This window comes from Acartia tonsa, chromosome 10, assembly GCF_053477335.1.
Source record: "Acartia tonsa isolate MP-2025a chromosome 10, ASM5347733v1, whole genome shotgun sequence".
Lineage (NCBI taxonomy): Eukaryota > Metazoa > Arthropoda > Copepoda > Calanoida > Acartiidae > Acartia > Acartia tonsa.
The window spans coordinates 3,756,690-3,768,842 of record NC_137269.1 but is presented as its reverse complement, the minus strand read 5'-3'; the positions used below and the strand labels follow the sequence as shown (position 1 = coordinate 3,768,842).

Genomic DNA, 12,153 nt, shown 5'->3' with positions numbered 1-12,153 from the left:
TTTGGTGAGAATACCTCCAACCTCCCAAGTGAAATATCCAGATAACACCCAAAAAAAATTCTAAAATTAAAAGTGGATGGTTGATTTACACCCCCCTCCCCCCACTTCCTTCATGTCCCCCTAGAGAGTCCTATTAGTGCGTAGCTGCTAGTATAAAATATAGGGATCTAAATATATAAATTAATATAGGTATCTTAATGTATAAAAGAATAATATAATTCTATTTCATACTTTATACCTATGTCATAAAATGATAAATGACAACACTGTGACTTTCATATTGTTATTTGCAAATTCAAATAATTAATAAATGGACAAAATGGACAAAATTTTAGACGGGGGAGAGGAGATTATACAACTCCCCCATTCTTAAATATAAATATTTTAACTTTCATAAATATGTTGATTTTTAAATGTTATGACAACCCTTTTTTTGTATGATATAAAAATCCTATTCTTTGATTTTGAACAAATTACAATACTTAAAGCGAAGCATTTCTATAATCAAGTCATTAGAAGTTAAGTATGTCCTTAAAAATCCTGTACATACAATATTGTTTATGTCGTTAAATTGCTTACTGCTTATTAAGCTTGGACATTCTACAAGTGTACATATTCGTTGGTTGAATTCAGAGCTTCGTTTTTACGGATGCTGTCATCCTTGTTTCCATTCATTTACTTGATGTATATATTAATTATTTATCAAATGCATTAGGAAATAAATTAAATTTTAGTTTCGTGGTGCATTTACTTTAGGGCTTTCCCTCAAAGTTCAAATTGAGCACTAAGTCCCCCCCGGCCCCCCCCCCTCCCTTGTATTTTAAGTAAATTGAATAATAGAGGGAGTAAGGGTAGTTATTTCTCCGCTGGTGCCCTAACCCAGTATAACCTTACCTTACCTGAATAACCTAAATAATTCCCCCCTCCCTCCATGATTTCAAATTATTTCATACAAAGGGGGTGGTTTTATGTGCTCAATAAGTCACCTGAATGGAAATTGCATTTACTTTAAATCATTTTAGTGTTGAAAATTATAAATTATTCAATACAATTAAATCAAAAATAGATGTGAAGTCAAATGTAGGGGGGTGTATTAATCCACCCTCCTCTTGACAGAGTTTTACAACCCTTTAATATAGTCAAAGGGGGTGTAAATTTTAAATGTTACCTCCCCCCCCCCTCTTTCATTATTGTTTGCTTATTGAGTAATTGAAGGCAGGGATCTAAAGGGATGTGACAATGGCAGATAAATTGATGTACATCCCCAATTATGATTTACAAAACTACCCCTTCTGTAGATTATAATTAGTGGTTGAAACGTTTGGACAATTAACTTAAATAACCATCCAATCAAAATTTAAAGTCCTTAAAGTTGTTAAGCCGACGAATAAGAAAACATTATTATAAAACTTTGAGGACCAGTGTAATAAACAGCCCAATGTCCCTTCCCTTTATGAATTGAAGGTCAAATGAAATGTCCAAAAAAATTTGTTTGTTGAATTTCGAACTAAATTTTGGAAGTTTGGATAGCGAAGAAACTCTATACTATCATTTGTTTTTGTCTGTACGTCCAAATTGAAGGATAATTTTGTATATTGTGGGAGGTTACTACTACCCTCTCAAGAGATAGAGCCCCTAGACAAAAACGGCACCAACCCTAAAAAGCAAAATTTTTCAACCAATAACCTAATCTACGTAAGGAGTAATTTTGAGGATCAATTTATCGTCCATTGTCTTATTCCTTAAGGCCCCTTTTCTTCGCTACTTATGGTTATTATTACCATTGTTTTAATGTATTTATTTTACTGTATTTTTGTGTTTATTTTGGCGTTAACTTTTAACACTTAGAATGCAGAGATCCTAGGGATAAGACAAGAAACGATAAATTGATGTACATCCCCAATGCTGAAAACAAAATTACCCCTTTTTTAGATTTAAATAATTGGTTAAAAAGTTTAAAACCAAGCAATTAATATTTAATGAAAGCACCCAAAGTTTTTAATCTAACGAATAAGATAACTTATTTATAAAACTTTGGGTACCAGTTACTTTACAGTCCAATGTCCAATCCCTTTCCAAATGGAAATGTCTTGTCCATTAAACAGGCGCACGTTCTTTTCTCTCTCTCTCTCTCTCTCTCACACACCTCTCCCCCTCTTTTATTGTAAAGTATTTATCAAAATACATGTTTCAGAATAATCATATTAAAGCGTTCAAAATAAATTTAATTGTTTAAAATAGAATTTAAATTTTTACGCAGCAATTTATCTAGCGTTGCTACTCTATAACTATATTCTATGCCTCTAGTGGCACAATTGTCTTGAATTTAATTTTAAAAAGCAAAAGGAAAAAAATTTGGGAAGACTTTTTTCCAAAAGGCGATTTATCTCGGAAGGGTCATAGTATAGTTATAAATACTCCCAAGACCTACGAGAAAAGGAGAACCATATTGGTTCAGCGGATAGTGAGAGCCTTCATTACACACGGACAGACCTTAAATTGTAAACTGTAACTAAAGTAATTAAACATGTTTATAAAATAAAATTTTTCGCCCTTCCAAAAGAAAAATAATCAAATTTCTAGATTTGCCGCTAAAAGGAACCAACCACACATCACCTTTTCATAATGCCAGCATATTATTGGATGAACCTTTCCAAGCAGACTTCTGATTGGTTAAAAATGGCGGCAAATTCAAAATTGAACTTCTTTTCAGCTATGCAAACAGCGAGTAAGAATTTGATGGATACATTGAGTGATATTTATGAGAAGGAATGGATTGGCCAGGATATGCTTCATGTTCAGGTATCTATCTATCTATCTATCTAGCTATCTGCCTACCTATCAAACTATCCATCTATCTATCTATGGATACATAGAGTGATATTTATAAGAATGAATGGATTGGCCAGGATATGCTTCATGTTCAGGTATCTATCTATCTATCTAACTATCTGCCTACCTATCTAACTATCCATCTTTCTATCTATGGATACATAGAGTGATATTTATGAGAAGCAATGGATCGGCCAGGATATGCTTCACGTTCAGGTATCTATCTATCTATCTAACTATCTGCCTACCTATCTAACTATCTATCTTTCTATCTATGGATACATAGAGTGATATTTATAAGAATGAATGGATTGGCCAGGATATGCTTCATGTTCAGGTATCTATCTATCTATCTAACTATCTGCCTACCTATCTAACTATCCATCTTTCTATCTATGGATACATAGAGTGATATTTATGAGAAGGAATGGATTGGCCAGGATATGCTTCATGTTCAGGTATCTATCTATCTATGTTACTATTTATCTATCCATCCATCTATGTATCTATCTACTTATCTAACTATATATTTCTCTATCTATAAATCTATCTACCTATCTATCTATCTATCTATGTATGTAGGCCCAGAATAATGAGATGCTATGGGCAGACCTGGCGCACAAACTGACCGACCAAGTCTATCCATCTATCTATCAATCCATCAACCACTCTATCTATCTACCTACCAATCTATGTAGGCCCAGAATAATGAGATGCTCTGGGCTGACCTGGCCAATAAAATGACAGACCGTACATCTTTTTATCTATCTATGTATGTAGGCCCAGAATAATGAGATGCTATGGGCAGACCTGGCCCACAAACTGACCGACCAAGTGGTGACACCCCTCAATACTTATCAAGCACAGTTCCCTGAAATGAGGGTAAGTTTGTTTGTTTTCATCGGCTTTAAATCCGATTAATATCAGCTGGATTAGAACCGGTATTCATCTATATTATAGCATATTATTTCCACGAATATTATTACCATTTAATTTTAATGTCCGCGGAAAGCTGTCTTTGACACGATGCGATGATTAAATAAATAACTTTTCTTTCCAAAACACACGGCTACAAATTCGATTCGAATCCGCTGCTTTTAACCGTATTGAATACATATTTAAGGGATATGCCAATGGGCTATAAATTAATGTAATCCCCGGCCAATTATGATAAATAAAATTACCCCATTTATAGATAAGTCTGTTTTTTACAACCCAATCAAGATTTAACTTAAAGTTTCCAAAGTTTAGAAGCCAACAACTGAGAATAATGTTTAAAGAACTTTGGGTACCAGTAAAATTTATAGTCTAATGTCCCCTCCCTCCCTGACTTTTATAAAGTGTTAACACCCAAACAGATCCAATAATGTTAATCTAATTTGAGATAATCGTTTCAAGATTATTTTTATCAGATTCAAATTGCACTATTTCCAGGCATCTTAAAGGATAAGACAATGGCCGATAAATTGATGTTAATCCCCAATGATTATGCACAATATTTCCCCTTCTGTAGATTACAATTATTGATTGAAATGTTTGAACACTCAACTTAATTCACCAACCAATCAAAATTCATAAAAAAAATCCCCCAAAAAAAAGTTGTAAAGCCAATGAATACGAAAACGTTATTATAAAACTTTTGGGACTAGTGAAAAAAACCCAATGTCCCCTCCCTCACGGAAAGGTTATATCACACAAAGTACCGGTTGAGCATTTAAACCCCCCCCTCCCCCTCCTCGGTCCTTTATTTTAGAATAATAATGGGAATGTTAGTTTATTTTCTTATATATAACCCCTGCGGGGAGCCCATACAAGCGGGGTTACTCAACCCAATGAAACCTAACCTAACCGTAATTATAGGTGAACTATATCCATAAGTAGCGCAGCAAAGAATATTTAAATGAAGAATTAATAAGTAAAAGGATTTCAATTTATTTATTCTGGTGAAGCTTAAGATCTCTCAAAATGTCTGTATTTGCCTTTACTTTTTTTCAATTTTGATGCCCTAATAAAAATGCTAATTTTTGTTTGAAAGTTTTTAACAAAGATATTTTGATTTACCTTACCTTTTATGGTAAATAATCAAAATATATTTTTTAGATTTTTAAAAAATTAATTTCTTTATAAAAAATTTTATTACGACATTAATTTTCATATTATATAAAAGTAACTGGATGTGCGTGTGTGTTTGTCTGTCTGTACCAAAGTATCTCGCTAACCACTAAACCGAAATGGTTCTCCTTTACAGTGTACCTTATCGAAAGTCCTGGGAAGGTACCGCACCCCTCCCAGGAGAAATCGTCCCTAGACAAAATGACCCACCACCCTAAATTTTCATATATATTTATTATTATCAATTTATTCATCTGATTAATTATCTATTTATCTATTTTAGAAAAAGATAGATAAACGTGGTAGAAAATTGATTGATTATGACGCGGAGAGACACAATGTTCAGACGATGCAGAATAATCCAAATAGAAATGAGGTGAGTCCTGGGATAAAAAGGGATAAGACATGCAGAATAATCCAAATAGAAATAGGGTGAGTACTGGGATAAAAGGGGATAAGACATTAATTAATCCAAATAGAAATGAGGTGAGTTCTGGGAAAGAGGTGGTCCTGAATTTTCATAGGATATATTTTTTTTGTACATTTTGATTTTTCTCGAGTTTCAAACGGTTATTTATTAAAATTAACAAAACTAAGATATTTTAGAACTAAATATTAATTTAAAAAGTGGTTAATTGCTGTTTTACTACGAATAGGTGGAATGCTTTGTCCCTTTGAATGCTTTCTCAAACTGTTGCCTTTTTATTCATGTAGCAAGGTTGCGTGAATTTTAAAATATAATAAAATTCAGAAATCTAAAGGGATAAGACAATGGATGATAAATTGATGTACATGATAAGCAAAATCAGCCCTTTTGTAGATTGAAATTATTTGTTAAAAAGTTAGGACACTACTACTTTCGATCGAACTGATCAAAGTACCCAAAGTTTTGAGAAACCAATAAGATAATATGGTTATAAAACTTTGGGTACCATTATAATGTCCCCTCCCTCCCTGAATAAAATGTTATTATTTCAGGCTAAATACATAAGAGCCAAGGAACAGATGGAAAATGCTAAAAGAACATATGAGGTAAGTAATATATTTATTCATCCGTCTTTTCTGGCATAAAAAGACGGACCTGTAAATTAAAACTTCGAAAACTTAAAATAGACAGAGTCATCATGTCTCAATGTTTGATTGGTCAGTAGTTTTGATGCCAAATTGGGTTTCCATAGAATGTCCCATCAAAAAGCATGAACATTTTGGGATCTATCTACAAGTATTTTAACAACCTTTTTTTTATCTATCAATTAATCTATCTATCTAACAATCTTTCTATATATCTATCAAAATATCTAATCTAACTAACTATCTATCTCACTATCTATCTATCAATCTACCTATCTATATACCTAACTATCCACCTATCTATCTATCTATGTAACTATTTATCTATCTAACTATCCAACTATCTATCTATCTAGGTACTGAACTCTGAACTATAAATGATGAGCTGCCAGCCCTATTTGACCATATATTGTCTGTCCGTCTGTCAATCTATCTATAATCTAACTATCTATCTATCTATGCAGGTACTGAACTCTGAACTGCATGATGAGCTGCCAGCCCTATTTGATTATATACCTATTTACATATTTATCTATCCATCTTTCTATCTATCTATCTATGCAGGTACTGAACTCTGAACTGCATGATGAGCTGCCAGCCCTATTTGATTATAAACCTATCTATTTATCTATCGATCTTTCTATCTATTTAACTATCTATCTATCTATTTATGCAGGTACTGAACTCTGAACTGCATGATGAGCTGCCAGCCCTATTTGATTATATACCTATTTATTTATCTATACATCTTTCTATCTATTTAACTATCTATCTATCTATTTATCAAGGTACTGAACTCTGAACTGCATGATGAGCTGCCAGCCCTACTTGATTATATACGTATCTATTTATCTATCCATCTTTCTATCTATCTATCTATGCAGGTACTGAACTCTGAACTGCATGATGAGCTGCCAGCCCTATTTGACAGCCGCGTGATATTCCTCGTGACGAACATGCAAACCCTATTCGCAGCTGAAGAGGTCTTCCATTCTGAAACATCCAAGGTTAGTTTAGATGCCAAAAAAGTTTCTCAAAACAAGAATCTAAAGGGATAAGACAATGGTCGATAAATTGATGTACATCCCCAGTGAGATTCCTAAAATTACCTCGTCTGTAAATTACAATTAGTGGTTGAAACGTTTTGACACTCAGCTTAATGAACCGGTTTTCAGCCATACTGAAAAATCATGTATAGCATCGTATTACAGGCAATATTCCACAACTTTTGTTAGCCCGGTCCTGCGCCACCTCGGGACTGACAAAACTGGTTTTAATCATATAATTTTTCATCATAATATCAGCGAAAAGCTGTCTATAATACGATGCGGTTAATAACTATAATTAATTGTATATTGTGTAGGTATTCAGTGAATTAGAGACAGTTGTGGATAAACTATCAAAGGTAATTAATTTTCATTTGTAGTGTAATTTCCAAAGGGGGAGTAATACCACCTATAAAAGATTTTACCCTCTCCTTACCAATTAGGGTTGGCTTAAGGATTTTCGGCTTTGTACAATTTTTTTTCAGCCTACTTCCCTGTACTTAATTAGTTGGTTTTAGTGTGTCTGTCTGTCTGTCAGTAATGCACAATAATAAATGATTGACAAGAACCTAGCAGAATCCCCTTTCAATTAAAAACATGGAAGGGGGGGGGGGGATAATGGACTATGCGTTCCTAGAATTGTTTTTAACACGTTCTGCCATTTGTAATTGAATGTTTATTTAAGGAGGTACAGAAAGGAACATTGCCAAGAAGATCTATGTCAAGAGCTCTACCATTAGAACATTCTAGCCCTCCAGTTATTAATAATTCTATGTAAGTATATACATAGATACGTAGATAGATAGATAGAAACATAGATCTATGACAATAGCTCTACCATTAGAACATTCTAGCCCTCCAGTTATTAATAATTCTATGTAAGTATATACATAGATACATAGATAGATAGATAAATACATAGATCTATGTCAGAGCTCTACCATTGGAACATTCTAGCCCCCCCAGTTATTAATAATTCTATGTAAGTATATACATAGATAGATAGATAAATACATAGATAGATAGATAATAACATAGATCTATATCAAGTCCCTTACCATTAGAACATTCTAGCCCCCCAGTTATTAATAATTCTATGTAAGTATATACAAAGATACATAGATAGATAGATAGATATATAGTTCTATGACAAGAGCTTTACCATTAGAACATTCTAGCCCTCCAGTTATTAATAGTTCTATGTAAGTACATACATAGATACAAAGATAGATAGATAGATACATAGATCTATAACAAGAGCTCTACTATTACAACATTCTAGCCCTCCAGTTATTAATAATTCTATGTAAGTATATACATAGATACATAGATAGATGGATAGATAATAACATAGATCTATGTCAAGTCCTCTATCATTAGAACATTCTAGCCCTCCAGTTATTAATAGTTCTATGTAAGTATATAATTATACATAGATATATAGATAATTACATAGATCTATGTCAAAAGCTCTACCATTAGAACATTCTAGCCCTCCAGTTATTAATAATTCTATGTAAGTATATACATAGATACATAGATAATTACATAGATCGATGTCAAGAGCTCTACCATTAGAACATTCTAGCCCTCCAGTTATTAATAATTCTATGTAAGTATATACATAGATAGATAGATAGATAATTACATAGATCTATGACAAGAGCTCTACCATTAGAACATTTAGCCCTCCAGTTATTAATAGTTCTATGTAAGTATATACATAGATACATAGATAGATAGATAGATACATAGATACATAGATCTATGACAAGAGCTCTGCCATTAGAACATTTAGCCCTCCAGTTATTAATAGTTCTATGTAAGTATATACATAGATACAAAGATAGATAGATAAATACATAGATCTATGACAAGAGCTCTACCATTAGAACATTTAGCCCTCCAGTTATTAATAGTTCTATGTAAGTATATACATAGATACAAAGATAGATAGATAAATACATAGATCTATGACAAGAGCTCTACCTTTAGAACATTCTAGCCCTTCATAGATACATAGACCAATATATTCATAAAAAGGACGCGCACCAACTATTCTATTCCCCAACAAGGAAAAAAATCAACACATCAGGCACCGAAATTTTTCGTTTATTGGCATAAACATCATCAGGGTCTAAAAAAATATTAAATTTTTTTCACAAAAAAGTATAAGAAATGGTTATATACACAATAACATAACAAATCATTTTAGCAAAATGGTCAAAATTTAAAGAAACAAGGACAATTATATCAACAAAAAGCGTAGTAACAACAGGACTATGTAAATTTAAAATATGTAATAAAAAAATTCTATAAAATAAAACAACTTACATGGTTATTTATATACATTTTTTCACATAAAATTTAGCAGTATCTTCGTGCATTGTCAAGAATAGAATGAGTTTTTTGGGGGAAAATTAGTTTGATAACAATACAGGCGGTCAAAATGGTCAAAATTTGGGTGGTTGTTGAAAATCATCTGTTTAAAGGGTTAAATAACTATTACAAAAATGTTATATATAATAAAGACAAAAAAAGGGAGGTACAAGAAAAAAAATGTAAGGTTGCAACTGGCAATTAATAATTTCTGTTTAATCCAAAGATTACAGTATTTTTTTCCAAAATCCAATATTTTTCACGAACATCTAATAAAGTTTTATCTTTTTTATTTAATTTTTCAAAAGGTGTAAAAATCATATCTGAATGAGAGTGGTTTCTACTGTTAAAATGCTTTGGTACAGGTTTCTCATTCTTTTTATTTATGATATCCCATGAGTGGCTGTTAAAGCGTCTACACACAGGTGTCGTAGTTTGGCCTACATATTGCATATCACATTTTTTACATTGAATTGAATAAATAATATAACTATCAGAGCATTTAATTTTAGATTTTATAGGATATTTCTTTTTTGAATGACTAGCAACATGTTCTGTTATGTTTTGACTATGGTTACACAAATCACAACCAATATCTCGTTTACTACATTTAAAGAAGCCATTTCTATTTCTCATTTCATACCTATGGATGGGATACAATTTAGCACGGATCAAGTGATCGCCTATATTGCGTGCTCTTTTGTACCCAACCATAGGCATTTTCGGAAAAGATATTTTAAAACTGGGATCCTTATTTGCAATAACATAGTGCTTTTTTATACTATCATTTACATTTATAATTCTTAGGTCATAAGTTAAAGAAAACATTACTCTATTATTTTGTTTTGGATGAATTACTTTTTCTAAAGTTTTACTGCGTGGAATATTTTTGAGTTTGTCAAAGGCATTTACAATAATTTTGGCATTGTAACTATGGTAAGCCGAACGTTTCAGCTCACAGGGTTGCGAGTTCGAGTTCAACGAGCCTTAGCCTTGAATTATTCTACCAAAACAAACTAGCAGGATTTAGTCATACAGAAATTATATATTTAACTGAATAATATTTACAATGAATGTTTACTATATATATACAACAGATTATAACAATGGTTAGGTTTGAAGGGGGTGTGGGACGCTAGGGCTTAGCTCCCGGCGGTAGACAGGCTGTGGGGGCAGCTGTGGTAAAGGGGGAGGCAGCGCCTCCCGGTTGTATAATCGCGTGAGGGGCGCGTGATAGCTGCGTGTTTGAGTCCCTCCCCACATTTAGGCAGGCCAGTTTGACCGCTGGATAGCGAGGTCAACATCGGTCATGAGATAAATGGTGATATAATAAGATTAGTGCAGAGGGTTTGTTATGATAAGTCACAGCGTAGCAATTCCGTAAACTGCCTGTCCGTCTGGTTGTCGTATTACCACAACCTCCCCTTCAAGGGTTGCGGGGCTCTCGAGCCACCAGGCCTTGAACCTGGGGATACGACAACCTATGTCTGCGCAGGACAGGCTCTTCCTGGGGCACCGCTCGGTGGAGGACAGCTCGGGCTACACAGGCTCCACGGGACACTCGTTGCTCTGTCTGGCTGTGGTTGGATATCAGCATTGTCAACTCCTGGTTGGCTTCCAGGCGTGGGTTGGCGACGGCCAAGCCCCGCCGCTGGAAATTTTGCCTCGTCTGCAGGACTAGCTCTGCCTCAGCGGGTAGCTGGACACGGAGGCCTAGGCTAACTCTGGTGGTTCCCAAGGGGGGAATGACGATGGAGGAAGGCGCATAAAATTCCATGGGGGCGCCTGCTTGATCCAGGTTGCTTGGCCTCCTAGCTCCTACCCGGATGGGGATGGCTGTCATCAACAGGGGGCACATGGCTTCAGCTTCGTCCTCTGGGGCTGCCTCTTCCATTGCAGTGGCCGCTTCTCCTCCTACAGGCTCGCTGCTGGCTGGCAGGTTCTCCATGTCCGTATCAGGATTCCAGATGGCATCTCTGGGTGGCTCTGGAGCTGGCGGCGGCGGCGGTGGTTCGTTGGGTTGCTCCTGCAGATTCTCTTCTACTGGGTCACGGTCCTGGCCGCTAGGCTGTGGGGCGGCTGCGGTCGGCTGGTACACTGGGAACTGTCCTGGGTCACTCGCTGGGGGCGCCGCAGCTCCGACCGGCAGCTCGGTGGCATCCTCGTTGCCGTCCAGGTCGCCTTGAATGTCTGTTGGAATCTGGTGGGCAGTCACATCTCCAGTGTATTTGCGCAGTTGGCCTACATGCGCGGTAACTTCCGAGATCCTGGCAATTGGAGAGGCAGGTTTGATGACATAATGGACGTCTGTAGCTTGCCTCACTACCTTCCAGGGGCCAGTCCATCTCTTGGTAATCTTGGCTGCCTTCCCTGGCACCAGACGGGGGGCCAGGTACCAGACCAAGTCTCCAACCTCGTACTTGGCCGTGCCTTCGTAGGCTGCCGCGCTCCTCCGGATGGCTCCCTCCTCTTTCTGCTGGATGGCCTCATACACTGCATGGTAGCGTTGCAGGAGAGCTTGGACGTTGGCTGGAACCGAGGCATATTCTGTGTCTGGCAGCCGGAGCACCATGTCCACCGGAAGTTTGGCCTCTCTCCCAAAGTAGGCCAGGAACGGGGTCACGCCGGTGGATCTGCAGGCCTTGGTGTTGTAGGCGAAGGCAATGGCAGGCAAGTGTGGCTCCCAGTTGTTGTCGTCTCTGTCTAAGAACAG

At 35.8% G+C, this 12,153-nt stretch overlaps 1 protein-coding gene and 1 long non-coding RNA gene across 5 annotated transcripts in view; one reads left to right on the top strand and one right to left on the bottom strand.

Moving 5' to 3' along the window:
• The window catches only part of Amph (amphiphysin), an 89,054-nt gene that overhangs the window by 56,021 nt on the left and 20,880 nt on the right, over positions 1-12,153 (top strand). For all 4 annotated transcript variants that reach the window (XM_080173254.1, XM_080173253.1, XM_080173251.1 and 1 more), the window contains exons 4-10: positions 2,714-2,802; positions 3,613-3,714; positions 5,228-5,320; positions 5,923-5,976; positions 6,900-7,022; positions 7,379-7,420; positions 7,747-7,835. In XM_080173254.1, coding sequence (XP_080029380.1) covers positions 2,714-2,802; positions 3,613-3,714; positions 5,228-5,320; positions 5,923-5,976; positions 6,900-7,022; positions 7,379-7,420; positions 7,747-7,835 — 592 coding nt within the window. The remainder of the gene's footprint in view (positions 1-2,713; positions 2,803-3,612; positions 3,715-5,227; positions 5,321-5,922; positions 5,977-6,899; positions 7,023-7,378; positions 7,421-7,746; positions 7,836-12,153) is intronic.
• LOC145329203 (uncharacterized) lies at positions 9,158-9,629 on the bottom strand. The gene is made up of 2 exons (XR_013882803.1): positions 9,396-9,629; positions 9,158-9,198 (listed from the first exon to the last, which is right to left on the bottom strand). It is a non-coding gene; the product is annotated as an uncharacterized LOC145329203 (long non-coding RNA).